Raw genomic sequence first — 20,225 nt, 5'->3', positions numbered from 1 at the left:
AACTTAATCTAAGTTAAAATTAAATGGAGACATTAATAACCCACTGCACAAAAGAAAATTCTTTATGTACCTTTAGGATAAATTGACATTAATCAATTAAATTACATTAAACATCAAGAATATTGTACACAGGATTTCAATTGTTTCCAAAATAGAAGATAGGCTTATATAAAAAGAATGAATGAAGAATTGGAACTTCAAAGATGCAATTTATTTCATGATTTATAAGTACATGATGGCCAATTTATAATGAAGAATTACATGGAGGGCTAAATACTAGATTACATTATAGTGAAACTAAAGTTTATAAGAATAATTGCTTTAAACTGACTCTATTCATTTTACCTGAATTTCATCCAGATATTGGACAAGTTCATAGTTCTTTTTAGACAACTGTGATCGATAGTCACTGTCTTCTCCTCTTCTTGATAAAAGTGATTCTTTTTGTGAATCTATTTGTTTCTGGTAGTCAATAATATCCTGACGAAGCTGTTCATTCTGAAGGTAGATCAAAAACGACAGTCCTTTAAGAAATTATCCGAAACAACAAAACTATATCCTCTAAATATTACTCTCAGAACATATCTTTAAATTCCCAAGGTTTTACCACCCTTAAAGCCTCACCTTTTTCTTTAGACGTTTGTTCTCCAGAAAAGGACAGGAAAAAGGTAATTAGGAATGAGAAAGGCAATATATAATTAAAAATAATAGACAGAAACTAAAGAAAGCAAAAATAAAGAAACTTTAGGAGATTTGAGTACATTATTTTGGATAATCAAAAAAAGTAAGAATATTAACTATCAAATGAAATGAAATATTTTGATTATGCTACTACATTAAGAATAAGCAGTATACAAACATTATTTGGCTCAAAAGAACCAAATAATGATTAGAATTTACAAAACTTTGTGAGAACAAAAATTATTAAAAAATGCTGAATAAAATAAGAGCAATAAGAACAGAAATCCACTCTTATATTCAATTAGCAAATTAGCAAAGAATGGATTATTGAATAGAAAGCAAGATTTTCAACACAGATCTAAGAGATGAAAGACTTCACATTTTGATTTATCTTCTACTTCCTTGACACAAAATGGTATCATAAAATCAACCAATTTAAAAGCATAAGTTACTTGGAAGATTCCATTTCCGCTTATAATATAAATTTATGTAAACTTTTTTTTAACAAGTATCTTTATTGAACCACCACAACTAAAATTTTTTACCAACCTCTCTTCTTAATTTGCTGTTTTCGTTTTCTGCCTCCTCATTTCGAAGAGCCAACTAAAATGGTAAAAAAAATAAATATGATAAAATTCAACAGCAATTTAATACAAAAACAGGTTTGTCAATCTAAATTCTAAATCCTTTCCAATAAAGTAAAAAAACATTTAACTATAAGGACCTCAAATCAACCTAACACAAATAAGACAAAAATCTATTCAAACTAAGGATTAGAAAGGACAAGGAAGACTCAGGTTAAAAGATTTTAAAAAAAACCCATGCAAACTTAAAAACTAACCAGAACAAACAAAAAAATATAAATTAGTAAATAAATTAAAATTTTTAAACAATTATTCTCCTTCTTTCTTCCCCATTCCAAAAAAAATCTCTAATAAAATAAGTGGTTTTCTGCCAAAGATCATTATATTTTACTATTCTTCATGTCATCCATAGCTAGAAAACTCTTTGCTTCTAATTACTTAGAAATATATGTCAATGCATATAATAGTTAAATGAAGCAACCTGATATTAGACTGGCCTAGGCTAATATCTCTTCCCCATCGATTTCTAATGAAATGTGCACAAGGCATTTAACCTCTTAAAGTCAGTTTTTTCATTTCATATGCTGACATAAGAACTAAATAAGATAAAGTCCCTTAATATAATACTCAGTAAATAGAATTTTAAAATAATATGTATGTATCTATAGAGTTTTCTTCTTCACATCCAAATGATTTTACTTTTGACTGTTTTGTTTTCTCAAATAAGTAAATATTATTATAATTACCATGATAATTTTTATCACCTACTCTTCAATAAACAATCTGATACTTTACTTTTCTATTTTCTCCTTCTTGAGAAGACATAATGATAACGTTGTACAACCACATTTGAAAATCTACAATAATCAAATGCAGTGTGTGATACTTAATGGAATCTTGGATACTGACTGGTAGGCGGGGGTGCTATGAGAGATAGATTTTATTGGTCAAAAGAGGAAATTTGATTATGTACTAAATTATAATACAGAATCAATATTAAATTTCCCAAGTATGATAATTATACTGTGGTTATGCAGAATATCCTTTTTAACAGAGACATGCTGAAATGTTTTAAGTGTGAAGTTTCTACAATTAACTCTCATATAGCTCAGCAGGAAAAAAAAAGGCAGTGAAAGAGAAGTATTTCTGTGTGTATAAAGATAATGAAAGAAAGATAAAGCTAATGTTCAGAGTCATCAACTGGTGAATCTATATGTGTGGACTATGGATGTTTACTGTTTTTCTTACAATCTTCATGAAGGTCTGACATTTTTCAAAATAAAAAATTTAAAGAAAGTTCATAATAAAATGCAAAGTACAATTCAGATCTTAGAAGTTTGCCTATTATTATTATCCTTTTATTTTAATCTGAAAATTAAGAAATCAACTATTGTAATCTGAATTGGAAAATTTTAATAAGAGAGAAGTCAAAAACTTAATAATAAAGTGTTAATGTTACTGATGTTTTTTCCCCTTGGCCTCTCAATTGTCACACTCTTAATGGGATTTCCTTCAAAGTATCTATTCCTCTTTCATTGCTTTATTAGGCATTTCTGAAATCCATCTTATAATCACTTTTCTGGCTTTGTTAGTATCTGTACTGATGAAAAATAAATCCTCATCATCTGCCAAATGTCTCTTGTGAATTCCAGATCCACAGGTATCCTTTTTGAATATGAGCTCAAACTCAACACATATAAAACTAAAATAATAATCTTGGCCAGGCAAGTGATGTACGTGTACACTTGCAATCCCATAGAGGGATTACTTGAGAGGCTGAGGCAAGAGAATCAAATGTTACAGGCCAGCCTCAGTGACTTAGTGAGATACTGTCTGAAAACAAAAAAACAAAAAGGGTTGGGGATATAGCTCATTGGTAAAGTATTCCTAGGTTCAATCTCCAGTAGAAAAAAAAAAAAATCTCCAAACTCCTTTTGTGTCTCTTCTTAGTAAAAGGAACTATCTACCTACCTATCCAGTAGCCTAACACATAAAAACAGGCAGACTGTCCCATTTATCCATCTTCTCCCACCATCATTCACCATGTGCAATTACATCTACTTCTCTCAAATATGTCTATGCATCTTAATCCTATCAGCCATTACCTTAATTAAGCCATCATTAGCATCTGCCTGAATTAACACAAATGTCTCCTTACTAGTTTTGGCGGTCTTCAATTTAAAAGTATAGACCTGATCTTGATATCGTGTTCAAAAATTTTCCTTCGAGTACTTTTAGAAAAGATAAACAAATTCCTTAGGAACTGGCCCTTACTTCTTCAGAGGACTCTTGAGTATTAAAATTAGGAAGGTGGGATAATACAGTGGACAAAAGCACAGACTCTTGAGTCGGACTGTCTAGATTCAAATCCTGGCTTTTTATTGGCTCTGCAACCATGGGCAATTACTTAACCTTTATGTATCTCTTAATTTCTTTATTGGTAACATGGTAGAAGTGACATCATATGAGATAAATTATCAAATGAAGAATAATGAATTAATGAATAATGCATAATATATATGAATTAACATAATAATTCATAATTAATGAATTGATATATATAAAGTACATATGGCACATGGTTAAGACTCTATTGAAGCTGTTTTATCTATATTCCAGCCAAAATGAACAATTGTAGTTCCAGAACATACTACATACTTTATATATCTAGGTCTCAAAAAATGTTGTATTTTCTACCCCAGAATGCTTATTCCTGTTGCCATATTAATTCCTACTTCAGGTCTCATATCACTTCCCAAATCTCAACACTGAGTAACAAATCCCTCCAGAGAGTATCCCAGAGTATTTTTTTTTACTTTATATATTTCCCTATGGTATTTTTATTATTGATTGTGAAAATCTTCGAGAATTAGACAATAGTAACTCACTGTACCCTAGTAATTAGCAGTCTTTGCTATGCTGTAAATACTTAATAAAACTGAATGAGTGGTTAAGGGCAAAGTAGAAACTGCCAAACAAACCTAGTGCCTATTAATTTTTCACACAAAACTTCAAGATCAAAGCATCCATTTCATAAATATAATTCTAATGTCCTCAGAAGTATGTGCCTCCAAATATAAAGAATTAATTCTCAAAGTCACTAAAGTGCCTGGTGTGTATGTGTATGTATACATATACACACACTTTTTTTGTTCTTTTGGTACTGGGAATTTAATCCAGGAGCACTTGACCACTGGGCTACATGACCAGACCTATTTATTTATTTCTTTGTTTATTTATTTTTGAGCCAGTGTCTTGTTAAGTTGCTGAGGCTTTCCTCAAATTTACAGTTATCTTGTCTTGGCTTCCGAAGGCTCTTGGATAACAAGGATGTATTACTGCACCCAGCTTCCATTACATGTTAAAGATACAATGACAAAATGAATAATGATATAAAACCTTAGAGTCAGTATTAACAATATTTTTAAAAAGCAAAACCAGATGTTCTATACAGACATCTTAACTTGAACAGTTAGTTAAGATTCATTGAAAAAAACATGCCTTACTTGTTCATTAACTTTCTTCTCTTTTTCCAGTTCCTTTTCCATGTCCTCCAATTCCCTATCTTTTTGTTCCAATTGTTTTTCAAGTTGGCGAATTTCATCACGTAAAAATCGAGTGTCCCGTCCACCTGCAGACTGCTGAGCCATCTTAAAGTAATAAACCAAATGCTTAAATTAATTGCATTATATTTGTATGTTCAAGTCTATCAACAAGGAAATAATTATCCTGTTTTAAAATTTCCATTATGCTTCAGTACCATACATTTAGAATAACATTACTTAAGGACTAATTTTTTATTGTATTTTAAAAAAAATTTTATTCTAATTTGTTATATATATGAGAGCAGAATGCATTACAATTCATATTACATATATAGAGCATAATTTTTCATATCTCTGGTTGTATACAAAGTATATTCACACCATTCATGTTTTCATGCATGTACTTAGAGTAATGATATCCACCTCATGCCACCATCTCTTTTACCCCCATTCCCCCTCCTACCTCTTTGCCCTATCTAGAGTTCTTCTAATACTCTCATGCTCTTGCTCCCAACCCCATTGTAAATCAGCCTCCTTATATCAACGAAAACTTTTGGCATTTGTTTTCTCGGGATTAGCTTACTTCACTTAGCATTATATTCTCCAACTCCATCCATTTACCTGAAAATGCCAGGATTTTATTCTCTTTTATTGCTGAGTAATATACCATTGTGTATATATACTACATTTTCTTTATCCATTCATCTACTGAAGGGCATCTAGGTTGGTTCCACAGTTTAGTTATTGTGAATTATGCTGCTATAAACATTGATGTGGCTGTGTCCCTGTGGTATGCTGTTTTTAAGTCCTTTGGGTATAGGACTTAAAAACAGCATACTGAGGAGTAGGATAGCTGAGTCAAATAGTGGTTCCATTCCCAGCTTTCCAAGGAATCTCCATACTGCTTTCCATATTGGTTGCACCAATTTGCACTCCCACCAGCAATGTATGAGTGTGCCTTTTCCCCCTCATCCTCGCCAACACTTATTGTTGTTTAACTTCATAATAGCTGCCATTCTGATAGGAGTGAGATGAAATCTTAAAGAGTAATTTGATTTGCATTTCTCTAATTGTTAGAGATGTTGAACATTTTTTCATATATTTTTGATTGATTGTTTATCTCCTTCTGAGAGGTGTCTGCTCAGTTCCTTGGCCCACTTATTCATTGGGCTATTTGGTTTTTTTTTTTTGGTGTTTAGCTTTTTGAGTTCTTTATATTCCCTAGAGATTAGTGCACTATCTGATACGTGAATGGTAAAAATTTGCTCCCAAGACGTAGGCTCTTTATTCACCTCACTGACTGTTTCTTTTGCTGAAAAAAGCTTTTTATTCTGAATCCATCCCATTTATTTATTTATTTATTTTTAAACATCCTATTTATTCTTGATTTTAATTCTTGCTCTACAGGAGTCTTATTAAGGAAGTTGGGGCTTAATCCAACATGATGGCGATATGGGCCTACTTTTTCTTCTAATAGGCGCAGTGTCTCTTATTTAATTCCTAGGTCTTAAGGACCATTTTTTAAAGTCACTAACTTATTTACTCTGTGGTTCATGGGCAGACAACCCTGAGTAATCCTTGCTGCCCTGCCAGGCGGTTAGAGGTGAAAACCAGAGAGGGGAGCCGTCTCGGACTTGGCAATAGAAATAAGGTAACTGAGTCTGTGTGTTTTATTTCCATCTCTGCTAGCTAACTTTTATGCCAAGAACCTCATTAATGAAACCACTGCACTGGCCGCATGGTGGAGTGAGCATTTGAAATTCAGCTGTGCACAACTAAAGAACTGAATTTTTAATTTTAAGTTTAACAAACATATAAGTAAATACATACAAATAGTATACCCTAACGTACTGGACAACCAGATTTCGGTTAGCTTTAAAAACCTGCAGCAAACCAAATCCAGTTTGACTGATATTTCTGTTAATTTTAGGTCTTAGCCCAAAACATCAAAATCACTGGTTATCTAGCCTGTCCCATTTTGCTTCTTCAACATACACTTTTGCCATCTCTCTCCCATCACCAAATTTTTCTTTCTTCCTCTCCCTCAAAAAGTTTTCCACTAAGGTTTCACTCAAGAAAAATTAATATTTTACATCTTCTGTTTCTTTACAGAATCCTCTTTTCCACCTCTTTATCTTAGTGTAATTTGCTTCTCTTAGAATATTAATTTCTTTGGAACTCTTCTCACAGGAAGTTGTTCTTTCTTTCAAGAACAGATGTTGGTATTTTCCTAAATTTATTCTATCCTGCAATTAATTTCCATGTTATCATCCCTAACATTCCTCCACCATCCTGTAAAAACTCCAGCTGCTTTAGATGTCACAAGATACTATTCCATCTCTACATACTCACAATAGCAGCAAGCCATCAATTTCCCAGTTGCTCCTTAAAATTCACTGGAATTTTATGTATGAGTTACCTCATACTCTCCCATCAAAAGCTGACCTAAGGAATTTACATATATACATAACTTTGACCAGTCTTTTCTTTTTTTAAAACTTGTTTCTTGAATTCAGTCTGCCATACCTACAACAAATCCTTGTCTAAGCAGGAACATTTTCTCAATTATCCCCAACAGAACTGTCCTTTGACCTCAAAGGACTCTATAATCCCTTGAAATTATTTCCCCTTTCCTATCTCTTGTCTTCTCTGCCCCAATCCCAATCTTGCCTTCATTATCTATTATCTATGTTTTCATAATTATTACTTCAACCACTTTCCTACCATGATCTTCAAATATCCTACCCTTCTATTCTTTAACAGACTCTATATAAATATAGGAACAGAATCAATCCAATTTCATAAATCATTTATTATGTAAATATTTATTGAAAATGCTTGGCATTTTCCCAGGACATACTGCAAGAAATAAAAAACTAATCCAAGGTCACAGAGTTAAACAAAAAGAATCAGAACTACAACCCACTCCAGATCCCTCATTCTCTTGTCCTTTCTCCACTATATGTCATGCTTCAATCTGTCATCCTTATAATTTGAACATACCATCTTCCACTCTTATTTTTGCAGATGATCTCATCTACAATCTCTCAACTTCTAAAAAATAAACCTACAAACATAAGACCTTCTGTGTACATCCACTCGTCCTTCCCTCCTAATACAAAGGAAGAGGGTCTTCCTCCTTTCCAAGTCAGTCCTTTGTACCATCTCAGGAACCTCAACATATTTAGTTCTTTAACAATATGTTCATATTTTAGCACTTAGCTTTGTCAAAAGTGACTTCTACTATATCCTTTTGTCACTGTTCCTCAAACCTTCACATCCTCCCCTTTACTTCAATTACTAGTACTCTTCTGGAGTATTCTATCAACTATAAAAAGCTCCATCTAGCTCTTAAGTATATTTATATTATCATAACTGGGTATTTAATTCATGGCACATAAGTATTTATTACACTGAACAAACAACTGAGTACAATGTAAACTTCTTGATTTTTCTTAAGAAATAATAATCAAAAAATATTAAAATAATACAGTTAATGACAACTACTCCTTAGGAAATAAAAAAGAACTTACTTCCAGTTCATTTTCCAGTTTCATTACTTTTGTTTTTAATTGATTTTCTATTAAAAAAAAAAAAAGGCAAATGGTTCAACTGGTTAGATTTACCTCATAACAAATTTTGAAATGCATTTCAATAAAACAATAAGATTATTTAAAAATATTACATTATAACAAGATTATGTAAAAGTAACCATTATATACCATATCCTCAAAATAGATCTAGAAATGTCTTTAAAACAAATTTAATTTATCTATTTCCTAGAATATGTTAAATTTGATTTTCTATTATTCAACAAATAAATAAAATGGTTAACACAATAAAGTTTTTCTCAAGACACTTACCAAATTTTGCTTGTTCTTCTCCAGCTTTTTCAACTTCTTCCAAAGCTAACTCTACTTCTTGAGCTTTCATCTAAATATTAAAAGAAAAATAAAGTTACTTGAATATACTTTTATACTAAAATGTAAGTGTTAAAAATAAAAATTGTTTTATTTGCTATCCTAATCCTTAGTGCCTGCAATGGCTGGCACATGGGAACAGTCAATAAATGTTATTTGAATGAATAAACGAATGATTTTCTACCCTAAGGTTATAATGCATAGAGCTGCAACAGTTTGAAGCATCTTTGATTCTTCTTTTCCCCTCAACTCTTAAATGCAAGATTAAAACTTCTTCCTTTGAGATATTTTTCACAAATATTTTGTCTATTCAATTGTTTCTATTCTAGTTCACAAATTTATGTCTGAACTCCTTCATGATGTTATAGCTGTTCAGTTCCAATTCCCTTCATTTTCTCCTACATAACAGCCAATTTTTCTTTTCTAAGGCATATTTTTGTATCTTGTCAATTATGGTTTAAAAGCCTTCCTTGCCAGTAGCATACAGTACACCTTTAAGACCCTTAATAACCTATACCAAACTGTCCATACAACATTTGCTTTCTCTACAACCTGCTACAAACTTCCTGCACTTGTTTCCTCAAATAAAAACATATTTCCTATTCAAACATTTACTTATAACTACCAGCTTTAGAATCCTCTTGGCATCTCACCACTGCCTTTCACTTATCTAAAACTACTCCTTAGTCTTCATCATTTTACCAAATCTTCTGATACAACTTAAATCACCATTCCTCCCAACAAATCCCTACAACATTCAATGTCTGCATTTCTCATTTAGACTTCAAGATATATGTCCTTATGTTATTTTTAAACATTGCTATTCCATTTCCCTAAAACATTATTTTAGGAAATTTAGAGTAAAAAATTGCTCTTTTATACAAAATTCTCAATTCACATTTGTTAACTCATTTTTGAGTGCTGTTCTAGATATTACTAAGTAATTTCATAGAGATTACCTTATGTAAGAACAGACACTGAAATTTCTTCTAAGAGTCAAAGTAACTATTAAAATATACTGCATACAAACCTTCATTAATGACTGAGTAATTCTGAAAAGATGTATCACATTTTCTTGATTTTCATTTTTTAGGTCATTTACTTCCACCTAAGCAAACAGAAAAGCAACTATTTTACAACCTTTAAGCAAAATACAAGAACTTTTCCAATTTTAGCATTCAATGATTTCAGAGGCAACTTAAATTTATCACAATTGTCTATCTCTGTATCATTTATTTATTAACCACCTTGGATAAGGAAATCAATAAATTATCTGCCAGTTCTTCTTGACGAGGCAGGTCATCTGGGTCAATTTTTATTATTTCTTTCCAGTTTATATTAGGTGACATCTTGAATTCTTTTACTGTGCTCCACTACCTGTAACAAAACAGGTGCGAATTAGCATTTTCCAGGTAAAAGGCAATATTGTGTTTATGACATAAATGTAACTCTACAACGCTTTAGCAAAAAGGCTCTTTCATCGTAAAACATACAAGTATGCAAAACAGCCTTGACCAAAATGATTGCTTTCCGCATCGGCTAAATAAAACATAACTTCTTTGATAAAGCTAATCTAGGTCAGAACAATCTGAGTCCTCTTCTCCACGACCCCAACACCAAAGCTTGGGAACACCAGATGTGTTTGGAAGGATGAAAATGATCCCCGATTCTGAGAAGCAGGAACCGAGGGTTTTAAAAGGTGTTCAAATGCGCAAATAAATAACTGAAATGAGCGAAGCTGTACCACAGAAACGAACTGAGGCAAGAAGGCTGGATTGCAAACCAGAGGATAGAAGGGGCGGGGTGGTGGCCAGGCTGTTGCGTGGGATCTCAAGCTAAAGAAGCCGCTTGCGAAGAGACTACCGCTTAGGAGGCTCCACCCACCTAGACCAAGCTTGGCAACCAGGTATAGTTCCTTATCCACCGCACCCACCACGACGGGCCCCGCCGCGGCCCGTGGTGGCTCCTTTTCGCCGTCCCACGAGGACTTTAGGTCCCGCCAACTGGCCGCGAGCAAGATAACGCGGCGGCGGCTGCTAAGCGACACCATGCCCCACCCACCCAAGGCCGGAACGAGGCCCCGGATGCTTGGAGAGCCTACATTTTACGACGGTGGATGATGCTTTACGTTCAGTCTTCACGCCCCGCTCCTGGACTCGGGGTTGAGGACGAGGAATTTGACCAGAGTGAGGACACAGAGTGCAGTTCTACCTTGCGGCAGTGCATGCTGGGAAGTGAAGTCACTAAGAGGAGAAGATAGGGAATTCCCGGCGTGCAATGCGGAAGGCTGCGACTGTACTGGGGAGACGAGGGAAAGACCGAGAGGCGGGAGGCGCGGTGGCTGAGGTGTGTCCTCGCCGGTGGCCTGAAGGAGGTAGAACATGACTGTGTCTTCGATGGCGTCAATCGCTGGGCCGCTCCTCTTGAGATTTCCCTAAGCTGTCCCCTGGTGGATCCGCTCCCAGGTGAGGTCAGGTTGTGGGTCAGTGGCTAGGGAGGAGTTGAGGGCTGCAATCCCGGTTTAGAGAAGCCCCAACCCTTGGGGCTGAAGGGCCTGACCCGGTTCTGGAGGGGTGGGAAGGCACCATCTTCTTTTTAAGCGCGTGCAAGGGGCACCCAGGGTAGTGTCTCCTGTAGAAAACGAGTGGAAAAAGTTTTAGCTTCATTTAATATGGGATCTGCCGTGATGCGTTGAAGTAGGGGCTGCGCAGCGATCACGGTTTAGGGAGAGTGAAGAATTCAGAGGACGCTGCATCCTCGACTCCACCGGTCTTATCCCTGAGTACCATTGCCTTCAAGGATTGAGGGGCTTCACGGAATGAAGACTGAAAAAGTAGTAGGAGTGAAGGTTCTAGAAAGGAAAGGTAGTACTTATTTGGGCCACTGTGGGAGCTGGAAAGAGAAAGGCCCCCAAGATTCACCAGTACTGCTGCTGTCTCTTGGCTTGGTTCTTGAGGATGAAAGCGCCTTCTCAGGTGTTTAACAATCTTACTTGTCCAAATTTTGATCATCTTGCTGCTTTCAACCATTCTGGAATATAATAAACAAGTAGGCAACTTTTCTTAGGAAGCTGAAGGCATGAAATCTAAGTGGCATTTCTAACTGCTTCGACCAATGTTTTTCCTTTCCATGTTTTTTAAAGCACATTTTTATGCTATAAATGACAGTAAATATTCGTTTCAAAAGTGGATAATAGATTGTCTCTAAACCACGTGTTTGGATAAAACAAAAATAGCTCAGGAGAAAATAAAAACATACCAATTTTGTGAAATAAATTTTTAAAATATTTATCAGATTTGTAGGAATTATTATGAATTTACTTTTATGAAAGATTATGTCAAATATATCATTTATTCTTTGAAACAGTCCAGTAAAATTGGTGTTTACATTGTTCTCACTTTTCATCTAAATTAAGAAATTGAAGCTTAGAAAGGTTAATTCTCTGCTGTGACTTAAAAAATGTAATTGAGTACAGATCTTTCTGGCTAGAGGAATGACATACCGCCTCCTCAGACATTCTGGAGAGCAATATTTGTGTACTTGCTCTTTAGTCTCGCTGCTTTATTAAATATTATTCTCTTTTTTAACTTTCTTGCTCAAGAAATTGAATTGAATTCTTGAAACTTAAGTCTTATCTTTGTAATTTGGCAGAGATCAAAGTCAATATTTATCGATCACATGTAATGTCTTGTATGTATTTACTACTGCATATTTCATATTAGGAATTTGTTATTTTTACAGCAGCACTTTGCTTTTATTTTCATTTATTTTCTTTTTACTCATGTATTAGTTTTATTTGTATTGGTCTTTTCTATCCCTGCTTCCCTCACTTTCTCCTTAGTATTTATGTTCTCAACAACTCATATTGCCTGGTCTAATTGTAAGTTTTATTCTTATTTTTTTAGAAATGAGAATAGGTTCAGAGAAATTCAGTAATTTCCTAATAATGAATGAAGCTAAAATTGTAAATCTCAATGGCATTCAACTAAGAGCAAAGTCTTTCTTAAGTTTAATTCTTTAACTCATCCTAATATTTTTGAGTTCGTACACTGCACTACAGGGATACAGCAGTAATTAATTTTTCTGCGGTCTAGGTTCTTATGCTTTGTAATGTGTATCTAATTGTAAATGAGGAAATTTAACTCATGGACAGTATAGGAAAAGGCTTAAAACTCTCCATTAATTTTCATCACTTTTTCTGCATCAGTTTATGTGACAATTTTGTAAATAGCCTTGTTACAGGAACACTTGCCTGGACCTGCCTCTTTTTCCTAGGCTTTTATGAATAGTTTTATCTAGCCAAAATCACTTGACAAGAAAGCCTTGCCTTTTATAATTGCTAACCCGATTCTGTGTTCTAAACAACTTATGTTCCTTAGATGTTACTTCCTTTTTGCTGACTTAACAAAAATATAAATGACCTTTAGAAATTTTGTATACTATTGTATATAGCAAAGGCTTTGTTTTACCTTGTTTTCAGGGAGAGGAATAAGTTTTCAACAAGAAGGTACTTGTCTTCCTTCAACATGTGGACTAGAAAGATTAATAGGATTCAGTGTGAATAGTCTTGGCCCACAGCACATTCCAGAAGAATTTTTCAAAGTTTAAAATAATAATGAAACACAGTAGACTACTCTTATTGTTAGTGATGGTATAATAATGAAATTTGGGAGAACTAACTCAATTTCAAAAAAAAAAATGAACTGGGAGGACTTAATCCTTTGTGTTAAGTATTGCCAAATTCATATAAAATTTTCCTATAGATTCATCTCCCCCCACTGTACTATTAGATTTTGACCGAAAATTAGCACCAATATAATGTTGTTGGAAAAATTGTATTTTGTATTTCTTTAATGTATCTCATGAGTGATCATTAATTACAGTTGGATCTTATGACATTTCATTTTTGTAAGTAATCTTAAATCAGTCATCCATTTAAACTACATGCACTTACAAGTGTTCTTATTTGCTAGTTTAAAAAAAAAAAACACAAACACAAATTCCTACAACTAAAAGCAGTGGTCAATTACATTGTTATAGTATGGCCTCCCATGAATCATGTACATCTCTCCTATATCCCCTTTGTAACCTCTTGCCATCACCTCAACCTTTATCTTGCAGATGATTCTTAGGGACTATATTGACTTCGCAACTGAGCACATAACATACACTAAGAGGACCACCTCTCTCCCTTTTTCTCCTGTTCCCTTGGAAAATGTTTAAAAACAAGTTGCCTGGTTACAATTTCTCCCACATTCATTTTGGATTCTTTCCCACTTTGCTTTGCAGTTGTCTTTATCTTTACATATTTACACCTGCCCTTTTTAAAAATATCTTCACTGTCATTTTAGTGTGGGATTGGGCAGGAGATAAGGCAAATGCTTTTTCAATCTCTCCACATTCTTTAAACAAAAGTGTCATCAACTTTTTTGTGTGGATTAGTGGTGGTGTACAAGTCCATATCTTGAAACATGGTTAAGCACTTCTGGATTCAAGATGAACCCTATGTAATTTTTCTTTTAGTTGAAAACTGTACTTTCCCAAAGGATACAACTGATTTCCCTTCTACTTTGTCAAAGAGGATTTTGCATTTTTTTTTTTTAGTATATTCTAAGTTCTTACTATCTGATCACAAAAATCCTTTAATTCCTTCTCATGTATTATACATTCTTTGTGTTTATGTATCCTTATATAAAGTTTACATCTGATTTTAAATCAGCACCCATTCTTCCTATACAGGTAGAACTTTTACTGCCGAATGAAGTTTTGATTTTATTTCGTATTCTTTATTTCGTATTCTTTGGAGTTCTGGCCAGTTCTTTCTGGCCAGAACTCCAAAGATATATCTCAAATTTTAGATTGTTTGGCTCTGTGGATGATGTATTTGTTTCCTATTGCTGCTGTTAAAAAAAAAATTATCAAAAATGTAAGAGATTATTAAAACTCATTTTATTATTTTGTATTTCTGGAGATGAGATATTCAAAATGGGTCTCAGTAGACTTAAGATTGAGGTATCAATAGGGCTGTTCTCCTTTTACAGGCTCTAATGAAGAATATGGGCTTTTTGTTGTTTGTTTGTTTGTTTTGACTTTTTCACTTTCTAGAACTGGACCATTCATTGGTTTATGGCCCCTAGCCAGAAATCATTTACTCTGACCTCTGTTTTTTGACTTGTCCATCTCCTTCTTTGACTTGTTAAGGACTCTTGCCATTATATTGGAACCACTCAGATGGATGATCTTTTGAACTTAAAAGCCTTTAGTGAGACTTTAACACCTGTAAAGTCTTGCCATCTAAAAGGTTCACAGGTTCAGAGGATTGGAACATGAATAATTTGGAGTGTCATTATTCTGCCTTCTGCAGAAAATAACACTAAATTAATGGTAATGACACAACACAGGCCAGATAATCCTATGATTGTTTGCTTTTTGAGAGTACTTTCCAACTTTATCTTGATTATCAAGCTGATTTTTCCCCCCCAGGTATCATCCAGTTAATATAGTTCTTTCTTTTCTAAACTATTCCTTCATTGAATCCTTTCTAAGCATTTTATTTTTATTAATCTTTTCTTGTATTTTATATTTGTTTTTTACAAATTGTCATCTATGAAACCTATTCGCCAGACTAAAAACTTTCGTTGTAATGGGACAAAGAAAAAAATGATAAAGATCTGTGTCATAATCTCATATGCCCAAAGGGCCAAGCAGATAATATAAGTAAATAAATCTGGGAAAAGACAGGAGGAAATAGTAGGACTATAGTTAACCAACTACCATGTAACTGACTTAGAACATTCAGGACAAGTATTTTTACAAGATTTTTGCCCAACTAAACTAGGTTGCATGACCTCTGATTTAGATTGGGTTTTAGACACAAAGTACTAAATTGAAAGTTCCATTGACACTTTGGAAAACCAGTTGCTCATTGTTTTTTCAAGTATTTGTTTTCCCACAAAAATAGGCACTTCTGGAAGATCCATTGCTAGTTGTTTATAATTACCTTACATATATCTGTTTTCCAGGTGTTTTGACCTATGACAGTTGATAGAGTTCATTATCTAGTTAGCTAGAAACAGATCAAAGGTTAGGTGGTATGATAAATAACTATACTAGGGGTATGAAAGCACTCTTGAAGGAACATTTAATTTTGCCCTAGATTAGAAATATAATCAATTTATACTTAGAGGTGAAAGGCATTTGAGCTGAGCTTTTCTCTAGAAGGATTAACATGCTTTATTAACACTTCTTACATATTAGCCATCTACCGAATTGTGCTTACTTAAAAAATAAAAAGTGTTGCCTGTTTTATTTAATTTTCCCTGTTGTTTTTGTTTCCAGTTTTTGCCCAAAAGTTCTTGTGGAAAAGATGGCTGATATTAACCTCAAAGAAGTAACCTTAATAGTAGGTGTGGTTACTGCATGCTATTGGAACAGCCTCTTCTGTGGTTTTGTTTTTGATGATGTTTCAGCAATATTGGATAATAAAGACCTGCATCCATCTACACCTTTAAAAACTTTATTTCAAAATGATTTCTGGGGAACTCCTATGTCTGAGGTAAGTAAATACTTATTATATGAGACATGATTTGTACTTGTATTAAATTGGGCAGGAAGTTGAAGATGTGATTACAGTGGTATTTGATTCTTTTCTTGGCTGTATACCTTCATTTACTTTTTTAAAAATAATATGTGTATGTGAAAACCAAATGTTTAAGGAGAACATTAAATACAAGTCTGTTTCTGGGTGAGTAGGTCTCTTTTTTTCTGTCTTGTTAAGTCAGGAAAAAGAGATGATTTGCAATTGTGATATATTTAACCATTTTAAAATATAGTAACTTCAAGTATAAATAGATTAGACTATAAGGGTAAAAATAATAAGTACATATGTTGCCAGTTTCACAAAATTATGTCATATCTCTTATTTTGATTTTATATTCAGAACTTTAAAATTGTGTTCATTTTCCTGAAGAATTTTACTCTGCCTTTATTGTGAAGGTCAGTGTTAGGCTGTTCAGGATTAAACCCTTATCAGCTTGGGATCTTACAGATGATCTAATATTAGTTTTTTTAAATACCTTGAGAAAAATAAATGAATTTATTTATCTACAATGCCTGTCATTTAGACTTTAAATAAATTGTTATTGAAACATATGTAATACTCTATTTGTTTCTTAGTCATTATTTGTAACCTCTTTCCTCATTCTCCAAATTTGAAAGCTTCTCAAAGGTGGGGCTGGGTACTTCATTACTTTAGTCATAAACATATAATAAATTTTTTTGTTACATAGACTGACCTTATTTTCCTTATTAAATAGGCTGACCTTATTTTCCTCCATCCTTCCTCAAAAATTTTTTTCATAATAAGAGGAAAATATGACCCTATTATGTCATAAATTATTTCTAGAGAATTTATTTTCTTCTATCCCTGCCCTTTATCCCCAGAGTCTCTTAAAAATTTGTATCCATCTCCCCAACCTGTGCTGTATATTTTATGATTTGAGTTGTGTGGTTGAGATTTTGAACTGGAAGTTTAGCTGGCCAGATTAAAGGAGTTCATAAAAAATTATCGTGTCATGGTGTTGATGCTGTTTTGTGTTTTTATTTTTTCAGCATTGCAAACTGAAAATTTGATTTTGTTCAGAGTGCCCAGAAGTAGGCAGACTATAAGAACTCATTAACATACTCAAACAGAATGATGAACAAACTAGAATAACAGTTTATTTACAATCAAGAATATAGTTTGAGGGCTGGGGATATGGCTCAGTGGTAGAGTGCTTGCCTTGTACGTATGAAGCACTGGGTTTGATCCTCAGCACCACATAAAAGTAAATAAATAAAATAGATATTTCTACAACTAAAAAGATATTTTAAAAAAAGAATTTAGTTTATTTTATTTATTCCTTTATTTTCATGGACATATTCTCTCCCATCCTGTAGGTAAATGTGACACTACAGAAAATTTTTTCTACAGATTATTGAGTTGTTATATGAGGTTTCACAATAAGCCTGGAATTAGCACATTGAAATATCTAAAATGATTGGTATTAAGTAATGAAAGCTTGTAATACCTATGCACACATGTGTGTGTTCAAACCTAAAAAGAATTTTTTGCCAGTATACATCTAAAGACATATTTTGGGCTTAGGAAATCTCTTGAGCCATATGAATACTACTACCATATTAGGGACCTTTGGATCACTGTGGATGATCACTATGGAGTCTCAATGATTGGATTATATCTTTAGTGGGTCCACTGTATGATTATGTAGTAGGATCTGTTTGATAATTCAGTGGATTACAATACTGTATCCTGGAACATGTCCAAAGCATTTTACAAATCATTATCAAGGCTATATGTAGTTACTTAGACATTTTTCAGATTTGGATATGTACATATACATTGGTATTTTTTTATCTTCTTTTGCTTGTACACATGTGTGATCTTTTGGTGATTGTTTTTGTATGGATTTGAGTAGTTTTTAAGTAAGTTCATCCAGGATATTCTATGGTATAGCTACAGCTTAGAACCACTGAGCTTAATGAGCCACATATTCTTCTGGCATTTGATCAATAAAGTACCTTATATTAAGGTAACTTTTGTTATGATAACCTCTGCAGTACTTTTTTGCCATTTCTATGTTGAGGAACAGGGAGCTTATTCATTCATTATATTCATGCTTGTTTCTGCTGTCAACTAAATCTCAAAAGTAATTCAGTTTTTCTTTAATATACCTAAATTTAATAATGACCTGATTTGTTCATAGTGGCCTTAGCTATTTTGCATTTTCACAAAGCCTGATGTCTAATAAGAAGATTATTATTTGTGATAGTGGAATCTTTAATAGGTTTCTAATGAATTATTTAAATAATTAGTTATATCAGTAATAAATCTTTTAGTTGATCATTACCTGTAACATAATGTACATCTAATAGAACTAACCAAGCAATTATGTCTCCTGCAATTTAATTTATGTATATCTTTCTGCTTTCTGATTTCTTTCATGTGGCAAATAAGTTTTACATATTTGTCATAGTAACACTATAGGTACTTAGAAGGTTTCTGTTGTCTTTTTCTGCTTTCTAGTATAAATTGTTAATTCAGCACAGTACCTTACAATTTTAGATGCCTCAGGTTAAGCTTGAAGTATGTACTGGAATAACTAAGCAACAAAGAATATTCTAAATAGGTGGCATATCATAGAATATGTAGTCAATACAGCGATGTTAAAAATGCTCCTAATTTCAAAATAGAGAATGTTTGTTCTTTGTATCTACTGATATGCTTTAGTAAGTAAGAGTAAGGTTGAGTCTATACCTTTGTGACAGAGAGAAAACAGAATATCAGATGTAGAAAAGAAGCTAAGTGGGCCCAGGGTTGAAGCTCAGTGGTAGAGTGCTTGCCTAGCACATGTGAGGTACTGGGTTCAATCCTCTGCATCACATAAAAATAAGTAAATAAAATAAAGGTATTATGTCCATCTACAAATGGGAAAAAAAACACCTTTAATTTAAAAAAAAAAAAATAAAAGAAGCTAAATGTAAATGTCCTTTACATAAAACTAAAAACAAGTAACTAGGTAATATATATTTTTTGAACTGTGTATTTTATTCTTAAATCTACTTTGATTTTGTCTTGAAGATCTGGCAAGCAGTTGTATAACATTTTGCATTGGTAATAGAAATGCAGGCTTTACAAAGAATCCCATATGACCAATGCCACCATTGTTCTACCTTTTTAAAAACTTTTAATTAACAATCCATAGTCAGATATTATTCTATGGTTAATTATCATCAATATATGAAAGGGAGGCATTCACCTTGTTTTTTGGAGTAAGGACATAGAAAAACAGAATATAAAGCTGTCTTCTATATTTGTTTTATAATTTCTCAGCCAAATATTAATATCCTTAATAGTACAAGCAATGATTAGGTTTTGTAACCTGAAGGACCAAAGAACTTTAATAATTAATGGTTGTTTTTCCTTTTAGGAAAGAAGCCACAAGTCTTACCGACCCTTAACCGTATTGACATTTCGCTTAAATTATCTATTCAGTGAACTAAAACCAATGTCGTATCATCTCTTAAATATGATTTTTCATGCTGTGGTCAGTGTGATATTCCTTAAAGTCTGCAAACTTTTTCTGGATAATCGGAGTAGCATGATTGCTGCTCTGCTTTTTGCAGTGCACCCAATACACACAGAAGCAGTAAGTAAAAGTGTAAATTGATTTTATTTAACTGTAAATTGATTTTTAAAAATTATTTTATCCTACAAATCCCATATCATGATTATACTATCACATGTTCAAGAAAAAAAATTAATCAGGATTTTAATTCAAGTATTTATAGACTGTTAAATTAGTATAGGTCTTAACTCTCAAGTACAGAATCTGCAAACTACATCAACTTTTTACATTTCGAATAGTTTTGGAGCTATAACATTTATTCACTCAAGAATATATGATATGTCTAATCTCTTAACTTGAGTAATATAG

At 33.1% G+C, this 20,225-nt stretch overlaps 2 protein-coding genes across 7 annotated transcripts in view; one reads left to right on the top strand and one right to left on the bottom strand.

The window, feature by feature from the left end:
- Positions 1-10,826, bottom strand: part of Cep290 (centrosomal protein 290) — an 81,938-nt gene extending 71,112 nt beyond the window's left edge. For 2 of the 5 annotated variants that reach the window (XM_005324421.4, XM_078053041.1), the window contains exons 1-9: positions 10,615-10,818; positions 9,978-10,107; positions 9,761-9,838; positions 8,674-8,743; positions 8,344-8,390; positions 4,772-4,915; positions 1,231-1,284; positions 625-645; positions 346-498 (exon numbers count right to left, since the gene is read on the bottom strand). In XM_005324421.4, coding sequence (XP_005324478.2) covers positions 346-498; positions 625-645; positions 1,231-1,284; positions 4,772-4,915; positions 8,344-8,390; positions 8,674-8,743; positions 9,761-9,838; positions 9,978-10,079 — 669 coding nt within the window. In that variant the 5' untranslated portion in view covers positions 10,080-10,107; positions 10,615-10,818. Of the gene's footprint in view, positions 1-345; positions 499-624; positions 646-1,230; positions 1,285-4,771; positions 4,916-8,343; positions 8,391-8,673; positions 8,744-9,760; positions 9,839-9,977; positions 10,108-10,614 lie in introns of all 5 variants that reach the window. The other 3 variants (XM_040280196.2, XM_078053042.1, XM_040280194.2) reach the window with 3 other exon arrangements.
- Positions 10,827-10,890: 64 nt separating this feature from the next.
- The window catches only part of Tmtc3 (transmembrane O-mannosyltransferase targeting cadherins 3), a 47,018-nt gene continuing 37,683 nt past the window's right edge, over positions 10,891-20,225 (top strand). For both annotated transcript variants that reach the window (XR_013440415.1, XM_005324422.4), the window contains exons 1-3: positions 10,891-11,195; positions 16,069-16,285; positions 19,719-19,937. Coding sequence is in view for 1 of the 2 variants with exons in the window: in XM_005324422.4 (XP_005324479.1) it covers positions 16,097-16,285; positions 19,719-19,937 (408 nt within the window). In the remaining variant the exon portion in view is untranslated. The remainder of the gene's footprint in view (positions 11,196-16,068; positions 16,286-19,718; positions 19,938-20,225) is intronic.

Source organism: Ictidomys tridecemlineatus, chromosome 6 (genome assembly GCF_052094955.1).
Source record: "Ictidomys tridecemlineatus isolate mIctTri1 chromosome 6, mIctTri1.hap1, whole genome shotgun sequence".
Lineage (NCBI taxonomy): Eukaryota > Metazoa > Chordata > Mammalia > Rodentia > Sciuridae > Ictidomys > Ictidomys tridecemlineatus.
The sequence above is the reverse complement of the archived record's forward strand: the minus strand, read 5'-3'. Positions and strand labels throughout refer to the sequence as shown.